Source organism: Empidonax traillii, unplaced genomic scaffold (assembly GCF_003031625.1).
Source record: "Empidonax traillii isolate 1590-97213 ecotype Southwest subspecies unplaced genomic scaffold, ASM303162v1 scaffold163:size1593379, whole genome shotgun sequence".
NCBI classification, from domain to species: domain Eukaryota; kingdom Metazoa; phylum Chordata; class Aves; order Passeriformes; family Tyrannidae; genus Empidonax; species Empidonax traillii.
In genome coordinates, this window is record NW_020955356.1 from 973,413 (window position 1) to 996,514 (window position 23,102).

Consider the following 23,102-nt stretch of genomic DNA (forward strand, 5'->3'; position numbering starts at 1 on the left):
CTGATTCTGTTCCTGGTTTTGTTCTGTAAACCATCTGGTAAAGTGATACAGAGGTAATGCATGTTTGTGGTGGTTAAATTTTGTTAAGGACTGACATCTACAAACATAATTCGTTTACTTAGTAGCATGTGAAATGGCATGATGAACCTCCCTATAGATCCTGTTGGTATCAGTGTGTCTCTCATTAAAAAAAAAAAAGGCTTTGGAATGAAAAGTTGATTTTGTTGCTCACAATGTTAGTAGAGAGATAAAACATGAAGAGAGAGACACAACCATGATACATTTTCTTGAAGTGGTTGTTTAAAGAAAAGTTGAGTGGTTTAGTGCTTTCATAGTGGCTGTTACAAAAGAGAATCTTTTTCTTCAAGGTTTCTGTTTCTATTTCTTTTATGAATGCAGGTCAAAACAAGCCAGATGATCTATTTCTGTCCTGTTTGACATCATTAATATGTTTGGGGGATTTCAGTGGTTGGCTGTAAATATCCAGCAGAACATGTTCTGGCTTGCAAACTGAGAATTTGCTCCTAACTTTGAGTCTGGTATGTGAGGGAGATGAATGTAGCTGTCATTGCAGTCACTGTGAAATACTTATCTAATCCTATTGTTAAGGCCAAAATTCCCTAATCTAATATCTCATCTAATATCTTTGAGTGAATTGTGACACCTTCTGAGACAGGCAAATGGATTGATGGGATAAATTCTTCTGATAAAATTAGGTTTAACCACACATTCAAAAAAAAAAAAAGTAATCAAATACAAATATTCGTGTATTATGTATCCAAAGGACAATTTTACGTCATTGCTTTGAAATATTTTTTCTATTACCTTTTTTTCTATTGCTAACCAAATGCTTGTGCTTGTTTTATCAAAAGTAGTCTAATGTGGCATATCACCAGGAGTCATTGGTGGCTGTTTCATAAGAATCATAGAATCGTGGAATGACTTGGGTTGGAAGGGACCTTAAAGATCATGTCATTCCAACACTTCTGCCATAAGCAAGGGCACCTTCCATTAGACCAGGTTGCCCAAAGCTCCATCCAACCTAATCCTGAACACTTCCAGGGATGGGGCATTCACAGCTTCTCTGGGCAACATTTTCCTATTCCTCATCACCCCCTCAGTAAGGAATTTCTTCCTAATATCTAATCTAAACCTACGCACTTTCAGTTTGAAGCCATTCTCCCTCCTGTCACTACATGCCCTGATAAAAAGTCCCTCTCTGACTTTCTTGCAATAACAGTGCTGAGAATTACTATCTTTTGGGAATAAAATACTCCTTGTCACTGAGAGTAAACATACAATAAAAATTTTAACTTTGCAGAAGTTTGGTGGAGTTCAAACATACTATTTAAATGGATTTTGAAAGATAGTAAATTGGGAACTAAGGTTTAGGATTACAGACTAAGACTTCAGTCCTGAGGATAAAAAGAAATACAAATTCATAGAGCCTTATATGGTTTTATGCTGCCCATGAGACATAAAATTTTTTTGTGGAATTTGGTGGTTGGAGGTTTTTTGTGGTGTTTGTTGTGTGGGTTTGTTTTTTTTTAGCAAATAAGGTTCCAAATGTATGTACAAGTGTTCTGGTATTATTTCTAGGATTTTCCCAGTGCAACAAGCATTTTCAGCCCCACCTGAAAAGTTCTTTGGTGACTAGATAGCAAGAACCCATTATTGTCTTTTCCTTTTCACAAATTCAGATGAAATTATGAGAAAATATCTTCACTGTATTCCTGATAGAGTACTCATCAGTGAACCTATTTGCAAAAATTTGAGATGTTAAAGTAAAGGAGCGTGTGGACTGAAACACTGGACACATTAGAGGGAGTAACTGAGTCTTAGGCAGGAATTTCTTTCTCCTGATGCCTTTGCAGTTTGTGTCCTGCATCGCACAAGGCAGTGGAGAAAGGGTGATGCCTTCACAGTTCACTAGAGGACTCGTGCTTGAGTCCCTGGTACTGTTAGACTTGAGTCACAGGGTTGGTATTAAAGTCAGGCAAAGCTTTTATGTCCTCCTCAGAAGGTAATTTCAAAGAGCATTGTATTTGGCATGTTATATACCTTTGTACTGGAAAGACAATGGAAAGAGAACCAAAGCATAACTTTTCTTTTTTCAGCTTCTGGGAAAGCTGCCCTTTTCGTTTTTGCTGTGACCTTTAGTTCAATGCATCTTATCTTGTACAAAGTACTTTCTGCAGATAGTTTCTGAGAATTATTTCAGAACTCTTTATTTGCCTACATGTAACACTTGATTCTGACCTTTCAGGGGTTTCTCTTCTGCCTTTTTTTTTTTCCTCTTCCTTCTAACATTTTTTTCCTCTCCTCAGAAATTTTTTGGCTCAGTTCTAGTTAGGTTTTTTTAATCTGTACATCATTCCAAGTAAGTCACGAGGGCTGTGAAATAGGTAAAATAAATCTACATAAATACAAATCTAAATGCACTGTTGAAGAAATATGTGATTTAGCTGCAAGCTAAATATAGTGGTGGATTTAGTTTCCATTTGTGTACCCTTCATTCTAGTGGTGTATATCTTTACTCAGAGTAATAAAAACATTAGCAATGTACATATAACACTCAGGCTTAATTATTGTTATTACTACAATTTGATGATCCAGAGATTATTAGACAGAATACATCATAGAAGAATTAATTTAGGTCAGGTTTTCTCAGCAGTTAATATTTTGTCTTTACCTTATAACTTATTTTTTTAAAGAAAAACTTTATGTGATTTGAATAGAAGAAAAATTATACACTTCTGGAAGTGCTGGTGTTTTGTATAATTTGTTCTAACAGGCTGATAGGTAAACTTGAATACTTAAAGGAAATTCCTATTGCAGGACAGATTTGTGGAAGTAAAGAGAAGCATCATTTTATGTGGATTTGATGTGGCCCCACAGGGCTGTAAGTTGGATCGATCTTTACTTGCCAGAAGAACTTTGTGAGAAATTCTTGATATCTTCCACCTTGACACTTTATCGATAGAGTATTTTGATACCTTCTCAGAGCTGTTTGCGAAAGGAGCCGAGGCACATCCTAATTTTGTGGTTTTAACTAAAAAAACCCCACAAGTATTGTATCTACTTTGACTTGTCATCCCAAGTATTAACTGCTAGTGTGAGCAACTAATGTGCTTTTGAAATACTCCATTTAGAAATATTTTCTTTCTTTTTCCTCTTTCTTCCAGATTTGTACAGTAATTTATACTGACACATAAGTAACTTAGTAGAGGTAAGGTCTCCCAACATACTGCCTTTCCAGTTTTTTGAATCTTAGATCTTTAAATAGTGTGTTGTCCATCCAGAGTTTATGTGAACTGGATATATTTCATAAATATGAAGCTTATATCTCAGCTGCTGGCGTAGGAAAATTAGAGTAATAAAATTCAGTGCTGGGTCTTGTTGAAGGGGAAGGGGGTATTTATTTGCTTACAGGCTCTTTAGCAAGCTCATTTCTACCTACTGTCATTTTTTCCTAAGTTTAATTCACTAATACTTACAGGTACCAAGACATGTCCAAGTTGTCTGGACTAAAAGAAAAGGGGACACTGGCTCCCCAGTCCTCTTGGCATATCCAGGGTTCTTGAATGATGATGACCCAGCTTTCATAAAGATCTTCCAGACCTTTCAGGGATCAGCAATTGTTATGGGGCTTTTCTGTGCCTCAGAATATTTCTCTCTTTAGCCTCTGTAGATCTTAGGCCGTGTTGCTGTGTCTTGTCTGTTTTTCCTCATTTAAATGTATGCTTAAAATGTGCTCTGTGCTCTTCTTGGGTTAGGAGAAAGGGAATGGTGTATGTGATATGCTGCAGCCTTGTTGGTATGCTTCTGATGTTAGGATGCAGGGTCCAGTGAATCATTTCTGCTGTGGTTTGATTTATGGGAGTGCAGGCCTTTTGATCTCAATATAAACAGCATGTTCTGCAGTTTCACTGCTGGGGAATGATGTTCTGGGGACGCTGCTCTGAGACATGCAGACCATCCTTTCCACTCATCATCTTCTGCCAGAGCTTAGAAAGATGTGTGTTTTCGTTCAAACCAGTCAGTGTTTCTGTTACAAATACCTGAAAAGGTATAATCGGGGAAGTAGCTTTACCAGTCCATTAGTAATAATGATTTCATCAAGGAGGCTGTGACCATTGCTTCCAGGTTCTTAACAAGTTGTAGAGATGAGTCAGATCGTACAGTGTGACTTTAATCCATAGCTGTGTCTTTGAAGTGATTACAATTTTATTAATATAGATTTTCATTTGCATTTAATGCATTTGTCATAGCCCTTGAAGAAGAGTTGTTGTGACAGATTACCTCCTCTCTTTTTCTGCCTGCCTCCTGAAGCAGCAGCAGCCAGGGTCTGAAGCCACAGGCAGTGCTGAACAGGGACTACAGTTCCATCCCATAATTTCTTTCCATTTGAATGCTGTAAAACTCAGTCCTGAGAACTGCTGGGTGAATGGCTTACTGGTCATTTGTAAATTTCCATGTTTTCCAGTGCAAATCCTTTGTAATACAGCTGGACACATACTGCTGTGATGGGGTTAATTACATCCAGGAGGAGGAAAATGATGGCTAAATATTTGTGTTTAAGCTTATAATGTTGCAGGTATTATTACAGTGTGAGTGGCATGACAGACAGCCTTTTTAATGGGTTCAGCTCAGAATTTGTCAGCTCACTGGGGCATTTGCTAGAAGGCAGAGCTGTAATGCCCACATGAATGTTGACAGATCCTGTTTTTACTTATGAGCTAAGGTGATGGTCCAGTAGGCACAAGTGGTTTATGATACTCCTGCATTGGGGTTTCAGTTTCTGTAAGACTGAAAGGAAAATAGCCACCAAGAACCATTTTCTAACCTCTCACATTAACCTTCAGTTAAGTCTGTTAGCTTTTCATTTACACATGGTGAGTGGTTGGTTTGGTGTTAAGCATCAGAACTTCAAATTTAGATTATGTTCAAAAACAGTGACGGTGCTTCTAGAGAAGCCTGCTATGCAGATATAACAGAAATTTGATTGGAAGCAAGAGATTTCAGAATTATGGAAATTAATTTGTACTGAAGAAAAAGGACTTTTTCAGAAATGAAATATGTTGAGAAAATTTAATTCTAATTTGCATTTGCAAACAGGTTAGATGAGAATACCAACCAGAAGGGCAATAACAAAGGAAATGCCAATCTGCATGTTATTTCAAAGTCAGGGAGCACTACTCGTGTTTGCACATTTCTTTAAATTGGACATTCTTCCTTTTTGCTTTCCAGTACCAAGACTAAATTACTGTATTTCTTCTGGTTCCAACATCTCTTGCAAGTAATAATCACCTGACTTCAGATCTCATTTCCTGTGCCTAGGCTACCTATGGAGTTACCTGGATTGGCTACAAAGAAAGTTGTCAGTTTAACGAAAATTGGGGTTTAGGCTAAATAGAGAATCATAGAATCAACCAGGTTGGAAAAGACCTCTGAGATCATCAAGTCTAACCCTTGATCCAACACTGCTGTGGTTACTAGAGCATAGCTTTCATATGCAAGAAAATAAGCAGAAATGTCTATTCTATGTTAATCATATGTGTTTATTATGGCTTAGTGATATGTGAGCACATTAACAAGTTGCTTTATAGTAAGCTAGCATGTGAATTTACAGTGCATGAGCTCAGCATTGCTATTAGGAATGTAACAGCAGATACTGAATTTGCCAGTGAATTTGATGAACAGTCAGACCACAGTCTATTCTGCAGTGCTTTATTCATGTCTCCTTAACAAAAACAAGCCCCTTTTAGTCAGATTTGCAAGTAGTCTAAGTTAAAAGCCTGATGAAGGGCACTTTGTCAGCATGTTTACAAGGACTCACTGACAGTGTGGTATCAATCACACATGTTATGTGTATTTAGTCCACTAAATTTAAATGGTGTCTTCCATTTACAAAATGATGTCTGTCCTTTAAAGATGATAGTAAAAGGATTCACACAGGTATTTAGCCTGCCTTGTTACACACACTATCTTAACATCTTTTGGTGATGTTCTCACCTTCTTTCAGTTCCCTGCACCTGTTACTACAAAGTAAGTGGAGGCACAACCCAGGTGGCTCAGTGGGAGAAGCTTGCATCCTCTGTTTCTCAGTTGCTTGTGCTGTAGACTGGCCTTTAAATAAACCTAAGCAAATACCGTTACGGATGTGCATATTTCATTTTTTTAAAGTGGTCTTCCATTTGCAACAATAAATGCTTAAATTAAACCAAACCAAGCACTTCTAATTTTAAAATACTATTTAGAGAAAGCTTCTGTGGATTTAATTTATTTGGATTAGGTTTACACTTCAGATAAAATGGTACAATTTTCGTATGTAGGAAAACCAATAAAAACAATTTTAAATTACTGTCATTAAATCAGTGGAAATAGTGGGTGATTATTCCAGGTTTTTTATGCTTGCCCATGCAGCTGGTTTTAGGCTAATGTTCTTGGGCTGAGCTAGGTAATTAACTGAACTGCTTAATTTAAACTCTTGCAGGTAATAGACAAACCATGAGCAATATATCCTATCTATTTTCATTTGTGATAAGAGAATGTATCAAATACATAGCACCATCTGTCTGCATTTATTGTTCAGAATTTAAAGGAAAATTGAAAATAAATTTAATATAAATGTTTGTAACACACTTAAAGATGTTAGGAAAACCATTACATTCATCAGACTCCAAGACCTGGGGATTCATCTTTCCCAGCTACTGAAGCCCAGACAGGTACGTCTCTCCATCCTTATCCAACGATGTGACTGCTGTAGTTCCCGTTTGGAGTTGGGCTGGTAGTGAGGTTGAGGATGTGTCCTAGACAGGTGTGCACATACAGTGAGAGGACACTAATGCTGCTGCCCACACAAGGCTGCCACTGACAGCACTGCCTTTGTAGCACCCACATGTTGTACTGCTACAGCTCACAAAAAAAATACCTGCAGGTAACCAGGTTTTGATCCTTCTCCTTGTGTTCACTGTCACTTAAATGCATGGACTCGCGCCCTTCACAATTCCTTGTGCTCATGGATCCTTCAAATATGAGCAAGGGCTCTCAGTCTACCCAATACCTGTGTCCTGTGCTTGCACCCTGGACCTCTTATGCAGCCATCAGCTCAGAGCTTGAGTCTCTTCAAATGCAGATCTCCTGCTGTCCAGCTGAAAGTTTGTTAGCAAACTACACATCCACACATGCACTCAGGTTAAATTCACTGGAAAAAACAAACACATGTGTTTCTAGATGCTGGCACATAAACCTTGGACCCGCTGACCCACTGTCAACCTCTAGGCTCTGCCACCCAGATCTAGTGGCCCCTGTGGTCTGCAGACTCTTTTTTGATGAAGAAGATGCTGTCACATTCTGCATATCCCCCCATATGAGAATGCTGTTACTGAGAACAGTCAGCATATCAGCTAAAGGGTATTGCCCTGACAGTATGAACTCTATCTGATTGATATAGATATCTATATATAGAGAGAGATATATATAGGAAGAGTGATTCTCTTGAATGCCAGCTTTGAAAGGTGCTGCAGAGATAGGAATTCAAATACTGATTTATTTATCAGTTATTGGTACTTTCATTTTTAAAATTAAGCAAGAAATCCTTTCAGTCTTTACATCTGCCTCTCTGGGAGATTAAAACCCTTGCAGATTGCAAGGTGAATTGAATAATACTGAAGAATGAAGTGGTCTTTCTAAAGATTAAAGAAATACTGCAGATAAATATTTCAGATAAAAATATGATTGTAGCATAAATTAACAGGTTGATGGTGTAATTACAGGTAGTGAGAAAGATGCTAGTATTGGAAAACTCCTGTCTTTGCCAGCTGAAGCTGCTAGAATTCTCCTTTAACTTTGAAGGTACTTTGTGTTTTCCCTCCTCCCCCTTATTTATTTACTAAATGCCTTGCTTAGCAGGAGGAGTATCTTGAATTATATCTATTAGTAACCCTACCTGCTACAGACAACACTAAGAAACTGGCAGTGCCATGAGTCATGAAAAATCAAACTGCAAAATATAATGTCAAATTCTGGCAAAAAATCTATAACCTAAAAGGAAGTGAAGGGAATTGAGTCAAGTAAGCCTATATATTCCAAAGTATTTTCCAAAACTCTTCAGATAATTACCTTCTACTTGGACCTGTGAATAATAGTTTCTAATGCTTTAATTCTCAGGTGATTTTTTTTTCCCTTCAGCATAAGGAAAAGATTTTCTCTCTCTTAAATGGGAATTAAATGGTGTGGAATTAAAATAATTATATATTGTAAAAGTAGTTGTAGAGTAGTTTCTAAACCTGACTTCATCTTTGCACATTTATTTGATTTAGCAGGTAAATTTCTTTTTTTGATTTGTGGTTGGAACATCAATTATAGAACTGTAGACGCGTGATCTGTGTGATGATTAGTTTGGACATTAGTACAAGCATTTCTTGAGGTGGGTTTTTCTACTTGAAATCTGCTTTCAGTTGATTGCATTATGAATAAATACAACATTATTTCTAGACTTCCAGCAGTAAACATGCAGTTGAAGGTGAGGAGGTGGGGCTAGTTCTTTGCAGTTTAATTTTTTTTGTCATCTTGGCAGATGTCCTTAATTTTGTTCTCCAATATATTCTGTGGTGTTCTGCTCTTAGGAACATGCATGTGTTTTGAATAGAAAATAATCTGTGTAATCTCTGCTGGGGAATTCCCCTTGCCCATTTGCTTTACAACCTTGTACAAATGTAATTAGCTGTGTTCCGAGAAAAAGCTGCATTTGAATTTGTTTATTCATTAAGAGCCCAGAGCAAGATAATCTGTTAAAACTTTGTTTTAATGAAATACAGCAGAACTGTGCATTACAGAGAATATGCTTTTATAAGACTACAAGGTTAAGACGTTTTGCTGGTCTATTGAGCAAGATGCTGAAAAAGGTGAACAAATAAAAGCTTTGTTTAGTGTGTTAAAGATTCTAGTGTTATTGGAAGGTTAAACATGTATATGAATTATGCATTTAAAAAAGAGTGTCTATAAATAATTTCTAAAGAAATGATTGGGATGTGGTGTAACTGGGTTTTGAAAGTGCTTGCCTACATTGCTGTGGAAAGAGATGAATATTTCATTTTGCTGTACCACCAAACTGTACTTTTAGAGCATGATCTTGGTGAGGAGTGCATCAGTATCTAGAATTTGAAATTTTTCCCTCAACAGCTTCAACATTTATTTTCCTCGTTGTGAATTCAGTAAATTAATCTGTGTTAACGAAGTTCAACATGTGTTAGGGGTGATTTTGAGAGTTTACATTGATGGCTTTGAAGACAGTTAACTTGGAAGTCTGTGTGAAAACACAGCTTGCAGACAGCACTTTTTGACCTGTGTGGTCAAAAGTAAGAGAGGGATGGTGAAGAATGCTGCGCACGTATGGTGTGGTAGCTCAGTCTCAGTCACAGAGCATGGACTGAGTAAGTCTTAAAATCAGCACAGTTTCCTAGCACCTACAGAGTGATCAAAACTTAAGCTGGCTGTGTGTGCCATTTCAGGCATCTGTTGTGAGAAGAAAAGTAAGAGATACTTAGACAGAAGTTTAGGAGGAAGAAAGAGGCAGAGTAGCCTGGATTTATATTGCATGTGGTATAATCCATAAGTACTTGCTTCTTGAATCACTTTTGACTGTCAGATTTCATGTGTGATACATATATACATGTCTATATGTAAATATGTAAACTGCCATGGTCTTGATACAACTTGAAGGGAGACGGTGAAGTTGTTGCCAGTGGTTTTGCCATCTTATTTTGTAGAGATGAGTGTTAGACTAGCTTTAATCTAATAAAGGTTTCTCTATCCCTTATTCTTGTTTTTAATCTGTAAGAGGAGAGTTGAGATCTTTAGGGAAGTTAAGGTGAAGAAATTAAAGTTTATAATGACCTTAAGAGCTTGTCAATCCCCCTGTGTAAGAAATCTTATTCAAAAGGGACTCTTTGCACATGCCTTCAGCAGTCTTGTTTGAAGTAGGTGATGTTACTACCCTTTAGCTGCTTTTCAAAACCACCTTGTCAGGTCAGAAAAAGTCATCAGAGATAAACATGTACCTGACTTCCCATCAATCCACTGCAAATCCCAGCAGTTTAGTTAAAGCTGCCTGCACAGGTGGGATTTACCCTGACTCAAAACTTCACAGAGAGGCAGGTGTGCTTCATTTGGGTGGCTCTGTGGGCGAGCGGAATAATCCTGAAAAGATAAGCTCAGGTGATAAAAGGCCACTTTACTTCTCAGTAAAAACATCAGTGTAAGGTTGTGGATGTGTTTCTAATTTTAGCATGTGGACTTGATTTAATGAGTTGATTGATCTTTAATTCGTGAACATGTCTTCTGAGAGATGACCTAAATCTTTCCAGAATTATAAATAATAGCTGGAATGTTTTGATGTTTCAGGAAACTTTGAATACAAAAAAAGAAAATATTTGTTCCAGCTGTGAATTCCAGAGAGTGAAAGGACAGTCTTTTGTAAGATACCAAATTAGGATATTTGTTTGACATTACAGGACCATAAATTACATTCTGTAATTGAATAAATGTTTAGATTCTAAGAACATTAGTTACCTAAATATATGTATTAATTGGGCTAGCTAGTTATACTTGCTGGTCTGTTTCAAATTCTTTCTTTGGCCTTTGCACACACTTGAATTGTGCAAGTTTGACAGTTTTTAATCCTTAACTTGATAAACCCTACAGTTCTAGGAAGTAATTTTTCTTAATTTTATTATATGGCAAACTGGTAGGACTTATTATTATAAGATTGCTCAGTACTTTCCATTAAGTGATTGTGTTTTCATTTTCTTGTAGCTGCCAGACTTCAGCTCTTCCAGTTGGAATATTCTGCCTGCCCCAAGCTGTTTTGTTGGGGTTTCTTAAACAATTTTGATTAAAATGCTTTAGCCGTTTCTAAATGAAACTAGAAGTGGGACGTGATTCTACCCAGATAAAAGTTTGTTTTTTCAAGGAGTACAGTTAAGGAGCTCAAGAACCATCCATATTTTTCCAAGCCTTTTCAGATTATTCACATCCACTTTCTCCATATGGTGTGTTTAGATTTCAGCTGCTGCGTTCTCTAGAGCTGTGTGTGCTGACCAGGCGTGATCACGTATCCCCAGGTTGGGAGAAGCTGAGCAAGGTTTTTCTTGTCGCTTGATTACCAGGCAGTAGAATGGGAAGCAATGTCTGTTCAGCCATCTCTCAACTTATAAATGCTTGGCGTTGCAGCCTTATTTACATTTTTTGAACGTAGTTCTGTTATGATTTTCTTGGATTTCAAAAAATGGAACTTCACAGAATATTCTGAGGTGGAAGGAACCCACAAGGATCATCAAGTCCAACTCTTAAGTGAATGGCTCGTAGGGGGATCAAACTCACAACCTTAACGTTATCAGCACCAACTGAGCTGCGTGTTTTCAGAAAAATTGTCATGCTGTTGATGTGTTCCTTAGTGATAAGTAGTTCATAGCTGACTAAAATCTGCACCTCTGTCTCTTTTTATCAGGACTGCCTCTGCTGCAGTTAATTTACAAATGTTTGCACTTTTAAGCCAACCACTATGGCTTATGACATCCTTAGGTTGAATTTCTGCTGTGAATTGCAGCAGCTGCAATTTCCAGGGCCTCAGCTTTCTGGATTAAAGGATTAGAAGGGGAGCTTGCACCTATTTAGAGCAGCTGAGGAGCACTAAACCCAACTACATGAAGTAAAGATTGAACAGCAGTTTAATCAGAGCCACTCTGAAGACAAAGAGGAAAAAAAAAAAAAAATCTGTGAAAGTTTCCTGCACAGAGAAGGAGGGCTCTGCAGTGTAAGGCCGGTTGGTACAGGTCATAACAACTAATGGTGATGGAGTGTGCGGGTTTCTTAATGAAAGTTAATATTAGCTTAATCACTTTGCTGTTCCCTCCTGGTCACTTAACTTTTTCACTCTTGAGCTCCTTTGACATATTACGATAGCACTTTGTCAAAGATTTAGTTTGTGATCCTTAAGGAAGAACAGTCTCCCTTTTTATTGATTCGTTCTTGTGTTGCAAAGTAGTTCTGTACTGCTACTCTTTTTGTTGAAATGAATCAGTAGTTTGTTTATTTTGGTATTTCCAGTCTATGGAGTTTTCCTTCACTTTAGAGTTGTAACTAACAATTTAAATTCTGAGATTTGAGTTTCTATTACATATTGCCAAATTTCTAATTTTTTGCTTGATTGTTCTCTGTACCTTAAAATATTAAATCAGTGTTGTAATTGCAGTTCATGGATTAAAAATACTGGGGGCATAGTTGATCTGCATCTGTGCCTGCTTGTGCTTATGTACTGCTACAATGTTATCTCACCGAACTGCTTTCCAGCTGGGCAGCCTGTTCACGCTAAACATCCTTCTGCTCGGTGTTGTATTTCATCTCTTTTTTTTTTATTCTGTGTGCAGTAGGTGATGCATAAGCTTTCTGATGCAATGGAAAAACAGGAGGACGTGTCCTGGGGTGAGGGAGGGGCAGCGGCTCATTCCTGATCTGCTCGGGGCTCTCAGGAAGCCTCACCCTCAGGTGTTGGGCCTACGGCATCAGTTCTGGCATTGTTTGCTGCTGTTAAATCAATGCCTGGCTTCTTTCTTTATTCTTGTTCCTTGCCAAGAAATGACAATTGAACAATTAAGGCACAAAGCAGAGAGGGTTTAGCAAATCATGAACTGTTTTTAATTTGCCTCATTAAGCTGCTGTTAACTGCTTAAAGCCATCTGCTTAAAAATAATTTACACATCTTAAGTTTGCTCTAGAGAGCAGGTAGACCTTCATTAGAGCAGGATCCATTATTAATGTTATCTTTAGGGGGCTTTCAGTTGTTGTGGAAAATATGTTATTGCTCACTGAACCAAACTTTCCCTGTAAACAAAAGGAAGTGACGCATGTTGGTAACTCTGCATCCATAACTGTGTTTTTGGGAACGACTGTCATTCATTTGGAAACTGGCTTGCTGTGGAGGTACTTATTTACAGCCATTAGGTATGTCTGTGTATGTGAGAAAGGAGAATGAGCTGTGTGAATGCTTTGTATCAATATTATCTAAACTCATCTCCAAATCCGTCTCAGTGCCTTGCCTGTCATTGAGGACAGGGAATCCTGTTGCCTACGCCCTGAAGAGCTAGTTGAAGAAAAAGAAGTTTCTTTGTCTCCCCAGATGCGTAAAGAACCAATTTTAGAGAGAACAAATCACCAGAGCACAGACTCTCCCTGCTCTCTGGGGCTGAGATACATTGGCATTTCAGTCAGACAGTATGTACACCCTGTCTGACCTGCTGCAAAGGTCTGTGGTTTGCTGTGAAATTATTGTCCAGCTTCTCGTCAGAGGAGACTGTGTCAGCAGTGAGCTAATGGATTGCTGATACGAATAAGATCATTTGGAGTGAAACTAGCTTCAGGAATCTTAGATAATGATGCTATGAGGATTTAAAAGAGGGTCCCCCCCCCCCAGTCTGTTGGAAAAACATAGATGTGATTTTTGGCATGTATTTGACTAAGTATAAGTCTTTTATCATTGCATTAAAAACTCATTAAAATATTGCTATGAGATAGATTGGTTTGTTGTTTGTTTTTTTGTTTGTTTGTTTACGATTGCATGCTGTTTATTAAGAAAAATGCCAATATTTAACAGGATATAAATCCTTTGTAGTAGCTGAGCAAAAACGTTGCTATGAACTTTAAATATAATTGTCTTTCTATTAAGGTTTTATGTGTTTCTTTCTGGCAAGAAGAATCCCTACAAACAGACTGACTGCAGAGGTTTGCACACAATATGCTTTCAAGTGTGACAAACCAAAAAAAAATACAGGGCTTCTTGTAATTGCTTTTGGTTGCAAAAGTGGAAGCTGTTCTTTCCAACTGCAGCTACTGTGTCTTTTAAAATAACACTTCCAAAGCAACCCTTAACTTGGAATCTTTTTATGTTTGCCCAGTCATCTGGGCCTCCATTTCAAAAAATAGGGAATGAAGAAAATATCTTAATTTGTCTTGATTGGAAGGAATGAATGTTCTAAAAATGTATACATTGAACAGAACATGTGGCTTCTGCCATATTTGATGTGCCCTCATACTTCTGTTCTTTTTGCTATATTTGTCTTAATCTGGAATGAATGTTGCTTCAGGATTTCACTGTGAAACAGTTCTTCAAAATAAAAACTTTTAAGTGGCATAGAGCTAATTGATTCTTGTAGATCAAATATATATAAAAACAAATCCATTTTAAGCTTTTCAAAATGCTTGTAAACATTTTAAACTTAATGCTTACCTTCTCAACTGCTTACTGAGGACTGCTCAGTGCCAAGATGCTGTTGTAAGCTCAGTTACTCAAATCACAAGTTGTTCCTTTTTAGTACTCTGCATTGACATGTTAGGTTAGGGCCAGTTTGAAAACTTCAGTATATTTTATGCGCAAAACTTTTTTCTAAGCAAAACATTTTGAGTGGAGACGAGTTAAATCTTTTAATCCATCTGAGCTCTAGCTCAAATAGTAGGATAAAGTGATAACCACCCTGGACCTTCCTGGGAAGTTTGGGTAGAGAGCTTTGTTTTTAGGAGAGAATGATATGTGATGACTCAAATCTGCAGTTTTCACCAGTTATATATTTGCCAAGGAATCTTGGAAAATATTTCTTTAGCATTTCCATTCTAGGTGAGAGCAAGTTGTCAAAGACCACAATCTGTCACAAAAAGTGTTTTGATTTTCAGTCATTTCTACTGACAGTCCTTACAAAATATAGCAGATTCTTGCTTTAGCAACACCTTCACACACTAGCAGAAGACCTGAAGGAGACCTTGCCAGGATGCAGTTAATGCATCTGCAGAATTTGGAAAACTTGCTGTGCTTAAACCCTGGTTCAGCTGCTGTTGTGGCCTCCTTTTAACATCCATCCTCCTTTGGCTATTTTTGCAGATGGGGAGGGGACAAAGACATAAAGACAGCTATTTGTTGATGCATCCATCTCCCTTTAAGTATCATCATATGTGACTACCAGAAATATTTTATCTGTCCCTTTCCTGCTGCCAAAGTGAAGGAACAGAGTCGTTTTGCCCTTTCTGATAGGTCTCCCCTCTGGTCCAGCTGTGAAAGGCATCAGCTGGGTAGTGGAGGAGCCCATTGCTGAATGAGAGAGGAGCCTTGAAAACTCTTGGCAGGTCAGAGCTGGAGTGAGATATGCAAAAGGGGAGTTGTAAGGCCTTTGGAAGGCCTTAGCTTCTTACCATGTTTGTTTTTCACTTGCTGAGTGGGAGGAGGATCTGTATCTGAGAGTCTTGTGCAGCTCTGTTCTCTGAACTACATGAAGAAGGTGCAAAAAAAGCTGTCTAGGGGATGGCTCTGAGCCCTGTGTCACCTGATGCTACTGGTTCATGTGTTCCCTGTACTCTTGACTAAGATGAGAAACAGAATTACAGAATATGCTGAGTTGGAAGTGACCCACGACAATCATGGAGTCCAACCCTTAGCCCTGCACAGGACCATACCCAGGAGTCACACCATGTGCCTGGGAATATTGTCCAAATGCTTCTTGAACTCTGGCAGCCTCAGTGCTGTGACCACTTCCTTGGGGAGCCTGTTCCAATACCCAACTACACTCTGGATAAATCTGGGTAATATCCAGCTTAAACCTCCCCTGACTCAGCTTTGTGCCATTCCCTCAGTTCCTGTCACTGGTCACCAGAGAGAACAGATCAGTGCCTGCCCTTCCGCATCCTCTTGTGAGGATGTCGAAGACCACAGTGAGGTCTCCCCTCGGTCTTCTCCAGGCTGAACAGACCAAGTGCCCTCAGCCACTCATATGGCTTCCCCTCAAGGCTCTTCACCATTTTCTTTGCCCTTCTTTGGATGCTCTCCAAGAGCTTAATATCTTTCTTATACTTTGTGTCCAAAACTGCACACAATATTCAAGGGGAGGCTGCCCCAGTGCAGAACAGAGTGGGACAATCCCCTCCCTTGACCAGCTGGTGATGCTTTCCCTGATGCCCCCCAGGACACAGTTGGCCCTCCGGGCTGCCAGGGCACAGCTGACTCATATTTATTTTGCCATTGACCAGGATCCCTATGTCCCTTTCCACAGTACTGCTTTCCAGCATCTCATTCCTCAGTCTGTACATACATCTGAGGTTGCCCCATCCCAGGAAGAGACAATGTGAAAGGAAAAGAGCTATTGACGGGAGAGGGACGGTTCTCAAATGACTGCCTGAAGAAGTAGACATGAAACAGGGCATGTTACTGATAATGGACTTTGGAAAGTCATCTGGAGTATGGATTTTTCTGTTTAGGAAATAAAACTTTTTCACTTACCTTCCTGCTCTTCCGTGCCCCGAACCCAGTTAAAGCTGCTACAAGACAAACCCTACTGAGGGTTCAACTACCCTGTCCTCCTTGGGGGCTGAGTGCATCTGTCAAAGAAATCTGGCTGAGGAGCTGCACTGACTCAAGTGACAGAGCTCAACTGGGGATGCAGCAGCCTAACAGAAGTAGTTTTAAACAGTGTCTCTTACGAAGACAGCCCCTGAGTAGTGCTAACATGAGTCGTAGCTTTGAAGTCTTAGGATGGTTTGTGGGGTTTTTTTCTGGAAACTACAGACCCTTAGTTCTTGTGTCTACTTAAGAATGTAACTGTACATTGAAGTAGTGATTTCTAGCCCTTGCGTTTGTGTGAGAAAGTGACTCATGACCTGAATGTCCTTTTACAGCTCAGAGCTAGAAAGCTTATGAAAACTCGCAATCATTGAATAACTGGGTGTGAAAAGGCAGTTGAGGAGATTCTGAGATATAAGAGAAGGGCATGAAGTAATTTACTTCAAATTCACAACTTGAAACTAAATGGGAAAGCTACAGTCTCTCCACTTGCTCCTTCCTTTGTTTAGAAATCCATTTGTAAGTAGCAGAGGAGCAAAGAGGCAGCTAGAAGAGTTAGTATAGCAGCATCTACCAGCTCTAACCTCCTACTCACATCTTCAGAGACAAGCAGACATGCTGGGGCAGGATGGTGCTTGGAGGAAAAAGGAACAGAAGGAGAGTTTCTACATCTTTTGCACCTTTATTCCAGAAAAACTGCAAAGAATACTTTTTTGAGGTATTTTGTAAATGAAAGTATCATGTCTTTCCTTAATGCAGTAAAAGGGAAGTTGCATGACTGAAATGGTTGTGCTTAGGGCAGTGAATTTCTGGCATTATGGCAGCGTTGGTGTTAAACATTTCCCTTGTCTAGCTTCAGTAGACTAAGACTGCTCTTGTGCCAGTGTTTTGAAGTCTGTAACATTAGGAAAGAAAAGGTTATGTGTGTTCTGGTTGGAGTCACTTATTAAATCTCATAGAGTGTGCTGCTTTTTTGAATGAATGAAGGGCATACTAGGGAGTGCTTACCCTGGTTGGAAAAGAAGCTCTGAGGCTGTCAAACCAGGCTTTTTGTGGGGATAGTTCACCCAAAGGGAAGCGTAGGTTGATCGATCTCATGTGGCCTGTCAGCACAGAATTATGCTACTTGTGAAAGGCAACCTCTGAAAGAAAAGGAAAAAGAAAAAACGAATCAAAATCTGTGTGTCGGGAGGTCCAGTGTTTGTGCTGGTGATTTCTAACAGTCAAACAGCTTTACCCTGCTGCACATAGTGTGGCTCCGTGCAGTTGCTCGCGTATGGTGAAAAAAACCAGGTCTTGTGTTGTACACTGCAAAGGCAGTTTGCCTCCCTTTTGACTAAAATAGCTTCAATAAGAACTTTTAGTTTGAGGAATTCATTGGTCTATCGAGTAACTACCTTGTTAGAAATAAAAATCTGCTGGAGGGGTTGGATTCTGTGTTGTTCATGGCAGTTTGAAGCCACTCGTGTAGCTTGGTTACACCCTGGATAAAGAGATCTGAGGGGTTTTTCTACACACATTTTTCACATATACATTTTTAAAAAAAAATTAACCCCCCAAACCCTAGCAACAAAACACTTAGGTTCTTTGGAAAGAAGTAAAACTAGAGGTTAAAGTACATTTTTTATGTGAGAGCAAGCCTCCTGTGCGGAATGACAAACAGTGAACACATGCAGCAGGTTCCATGCCTATGAAGTAAGTTTGGAGTGGATGGGGTGCAGTGTAGCTTCGTCCTGCTAAACAGGCTTAGAATGTTAATTCTACAACAGTAGACCTTAAAAACATAAGTTTATGTTTTGAATAAATTAAGGTGCTATTACATAACAACTTCAACATTTTTTTTTTGTTCTCTTCCCTCTTTCCCTTCTACAGATCACACATCCGTGGGCGGGCTGGGAGACAGTTTTTATGAATATTTATTGAAAGCCTGGCTTATGTCAGACAAGATGGACACGGAGGCAAGAAAAATGTACGACGATGCAATTGAGGTGATTATAATCCATTGAGTTTTCCAATACAGTGGAACCATCTTTAATGATTTTGAAAAATAAAAAAATAACCTCCCCCCCAAAAAAACTGAGGAAAAAAAAAAACAAAAACAAAAACCAAGCCACCATCAACCACAGAACTTGTTTTGATTATATAAGTTTTAAGAAATCAAGTAATGAATAATACTAGTTTTCACTCTGAGAGTTTAAAAAGTATTATGGTGGAATACATCTGATGCAGATTATTGTGCCAAAAATAATCAGCTTGTCCAAAATGGTATGATGTAAAAGAGCCCAAGCTATAGTTTATTAGAAAGAGATCTGGCAACCCTAAGATATGTGCAGAACAACCAAGTAATTTTTCTCCAGTGTTAGAATCATTCTAGGAGTTGAAGTCCCAAATTGTTTTATTCTTTATGTTATTTTCTAAGGCATTTACATGTTACATTCTATATTTATCTTGCAAAATGTAGTCCATATCTATTCCTTACTCTGTGGTTCTTTTGTGATATGGTCTTGCGCCCTCTCACGGGTCAAGTAGTGCTTGTCCAAGCAGGGCAGTACTGCAGGATGGTTCAGTAGGATTTCGGGTGGGGGCCTTTTTGTGGAGGCTCTGAGCTTTATGCTGCCCAACTCTTACTTTCTCAGTTTCCCCCACACCCAGGCATCTTCTCTCATCAGCTTCTCTTATGCCCATTATGCCACTGTGCCTAAGGGACAGTTAAGATGTGTAGAGAGTAACTAAGCCAGTTTTAGTCAAGTGAGCTGTGGTAACAGCAGGGACTGTGTAGTCTTGTCCTAGTGCAGAAGTGTGGTTGGTGCTTGATGTGTTCCATACTCTGTTTTTTTCAACACAAGCTTTTAAAACTTAGTTTTAGTACAGTCGGTCTCCTAAAGCAAATCACCTGTTCTTGGAGTTCTCAAAATGTCCATTTTAAAAGACATATAGTAAAAGTTCTAGTACAACATTGCTTTGAAGATGTAATTGTAACATGTCTTATTTCTAACCTGAGTTTGATTACATTTGACTTTGAGTTACTTTAACTTTTTCCTTCCCTACATGGTTTTAAGGTGTTATCTGCATCATGTAGCTGGTTACTATCAGAGGTATAACAGTCATTTTCTCCTGGAGAAAAAGATGCTTTATTTTCTTTAGTCTCACAGTATAAAACAGATTTATTTTTTAAGCTTGTTACATACTTTCCAGCCTATTCAGTACGGAGACAACAGGTAATGGTTCTACTAATGTGTCGTTACCTGATTTCTTCTCAGTTTTCCCCTCTTCATCCATCCAGGAGCTGTGTTTGCACTCTTGACCTTTGCCTCACACCATCATCCACTTTCCAGTTGCTTTATTCTGAAGCTGGTTAGACTTTGATTAACTGCTTTTCTACTACTGTGATTTACATTCCCAGTTCCTCAATGTTTGACCTTATACTTATCTCTATTACAGCACATTGTTCAGGCAAAACCTGTTCTGTCACCTGTTCTGAATGATTTTACAGGACTGACTTTTTCTTTATCGCTATCTATAGCTCTATCAATTTTTGTGTCATCTGAAGATTTCATTTTAGCATTTTTCTCCCAGATCATTGTTAGAAATGCTGCCCAGTGTTGAATAAAAGTATCTTAGCAGAATCTTCATGAGATGAGGATTTTTTTCATGTTTTTTTTTTTTTTACTTTGAACTGTTATAGCAAGCCAACTTTTAGTCCACTTCGTATGTGTTGTCTTGAATTTGTTTAGGACTAATACATTGTAAAATGCCAAGAAAACTCCTGAAATTCCTAATATTTCCAGTATCAGCATACACATGTAAATCAAATATTTATTTTTGAAATTACATAATTCATTTTATATGATTGTTTTATTATCTTTTTAAAATACTGGTAAAGCATTGGCTATTCCTCAGTCCTTTTGAACTTCCTTAGCTTTCTAGGGTTTGTTAAAGTCATCATTACTGGTTCAAAACATTAGTTGAATACTTTTAATAAGCTTAAATACCATTTATTGGCTCCTGTGGTTTTAAAAATGTTTAGAAATTGATGTTTAAAATCCATTCTGGTTACTGTTGAAATTTTTTATTCAGATTCCTACACTGTGAGCACTTGAAAATGAGAGGAAATAAACTTTCCCTTTCATCCTCTTCACTGTAAGCCATCTTGCAAACCTTTTGTGTGGGCAAATCTGTGTCTCTGAATGGAGACACAGCAAAGCAGAATTGGGACCTGGTGAAAACACACTGTGGATAGGAGAGAGGAAGAGCTGAGTTGTTCCCTCTTCATGTGTGATATGACCTGCAGTCCAAGCATCAGATGGTTTCTTTGGCTTTTTCTCAGCTAAACCCACTTCTGTACATTTGAATCTGCTCGAACTGTGCTGATTTATACACTGTGGAATGTAATTCTGTTTCAGGATCTGTGTTTCTCCCAGGTCCTTCTTGACACCAAAAGACATGGGTAAAGAGTTATTAAGTAGGATTTACTTTGCGTGTCGTGGTTTTGCTCTGGGTCAATTTTGCCTTCCACCCCCCACATAATTACTATTAGTTGAGAGAAGGTATTTGCAGACAAAAGAGAGACAGGACTTGGGGAAAACAGTATAAACATTTATTACTAGTAAAATAAAAACTACTAATACTACTAATAAGTTAAAAATTAAAGAATTATATCTATAATAATTTCTACCCAAGTTGAAGTGTTATATATATATACACAAAAATACTTCTTCCTTTTTATACCAGTCCAAGGAGAAGAAGTAGTCTTATTCTGTATCTTTGGAGTTCCAGTTTTCTCTTTCTAGTAGCAGATCTTTAGCAGCAGCACACTTTTATTGCAGTTGGAACTTCTTCTCTCTCTCTCTCGTTCTGTGTTGGCTTCCAGGGCTGGGCTTACCCCCCTCCTGGGCTAAGACTGAAGGATGGAGATTACTCAGGTCCCGAAGGGTTTTTCTTCCATAGACTTGCAAGGGGACACTTGCTTATTATGGATCTTCTTCCACAGGGTTACAGGGGCTAATGGTTTAAGAGTCCACCCCTGTTTCTCTATGGAGGTCCCTCCCCATGGGAGAACAGTCCTTGATAGACTTCTCGGCATGGGTCTAGTACGGATCCCACACACACACGGGTTTCAGCATCTCACATGGGCCATCTCGCTCCAGCATGAGATTTCTCAGAGTTATAAAATCTTCAACAGCAGTATAGATCCACACACGCACGGATCTCAGTATTTCACCTGAGTCATTACTGCTTCAGCACAGGTTTCCCTCAGGGTTGCAAATCTCTACCAGGACCCTGTCTCACTTCAGTCCTTTTCATGAAGTCTTGGTTCTCTTTGGTACATCCACAGACTTCTTTATTAGTTGCATGGGAAGTCTCCTTACTTCAACAAGTTTTTACAAGTAGCAAGGTTTACTTTTCAGTCTTTTCCCTGCTAAGGAGAGAGAGCAGAAAGGCAGGGGGGAAACAAGCCTCCCCCCCTTTGGCACTTTACTTTTCTTGCTGCAGTTTCAGCTGCCAGTTTCGACCTTGGAAGTTCCGTTATCTTTCGGCTGGAATTCTTCCACAGCGGTTTCTGTCCAAGCAGTCCGTCTTTTAAACTTTTTTTTCTCTTCACTCTCTTACAAGAGAGAAGGGAGGACTTCAGTGCTGCACCTGCTCCCCCCCGGCCCAAGCCGGGGGAGGAGGGAGTCTGGCCCTGTTTGGGCCTGGTACTCTTCTCCTCTACATGGCTGCTACTCTAATTCCAACTGCGCCAACAACCTTCTCTTCCGTTTTCTTGAAGATGTAATTAGCAAAGGCGTTTCTGGACTTTTGATTGGTCTTTTTGTCCGGAAATTACCTGGACAAAACCATCATCAGCCCCAGGGATGGGCTGAGGGGGCAAAACCACGACATTTGCGTAATTGCAATTTGTATTTTTATTTAAAATATTTTGAAGAGCCCATTCCCTTACCGTTCATTTGTTGTTGCCTATAATGTAGGTCTTCCTCCACAGCTAACACTTCTTATTCTTGGTTTTTCAAAATGTGGAGCAGAAGCTCTTTGCATCATTTATGCAAGCAGAAGGGGAATGCTATAGAATACATTCCTCCCACTCATAGCACAGAGTTGGAAATGTTCTCAGCACCTGCCAGTCTAAAAGAGTGTTTTTGTCCAGCCACTCTTCAGTCCCTTAGCACACTATGGGCATGTGAGTGGAAGATGGACAACCATAACCTCACTCTCAAGTCTTGCAGTAGGCAGTGATATCTCATTCCTTGGAGGTATTAAGAAGAAGAAAAATACAGCATCTGTTGTTCAGATGTCATGATTTTGGATCCATGGAGGATGAAGCCTTATCCAGGTCACCATGTACTTTGTAACAAGAATACAAACAAGTTATATATCTGTAACTTCTCTGTGCTGTATAACATTAATGCTGTATAACAATAAAGTCTTCCACTGTAAAGGACACTTCATTGTAGTGTCCTAGTACATAGATTCACAGCTGTGATAAAAGCTGAAACTGTGAGACTTGTTGGGAATTTTTTGTGGTGATAAAAATTGAGGATGGACCTCTTAACTTTGCTTTCAGCGTTGTCGTGTTGACCTCCCAGCTAGTCTGGTTTCAACTGTCTTTCTCCTTCTCACATCAGTTGGAGGATAGGGGAGCTTCTTTTAATCTGCTATTTTGAGTAGTCTCATCTTTTATGCTCACAAATTTGATCCTCACCCTTTGTTATTGCACAGCATT

At 38.9% G+C, this 23,102-nt stretch overlaps 1 protein-coding gene across 1 annotated transcript in view; it reads left to right on the forward strand.

Moving 5' to 3' along the window:
* Window positions 1-23,102, forward strand: part of MAN1A2 (mannosidase alpha class 1A member 2) — a 136,519-nt gene that overhangs the window by 88,774 nt on the left and 24,643 nt on the right. The window contains exon 9 of the mRNA XM_027885295.1: window positions 18,254-18,369. Within this exon, the coding sequence (XP_027741096.1) occupies window positions 18,254-18,369 (116 nt within the window). The remainder of the gene's footprint in view (window positions 1-18,253; window positions 18,370-23,102) is intronic.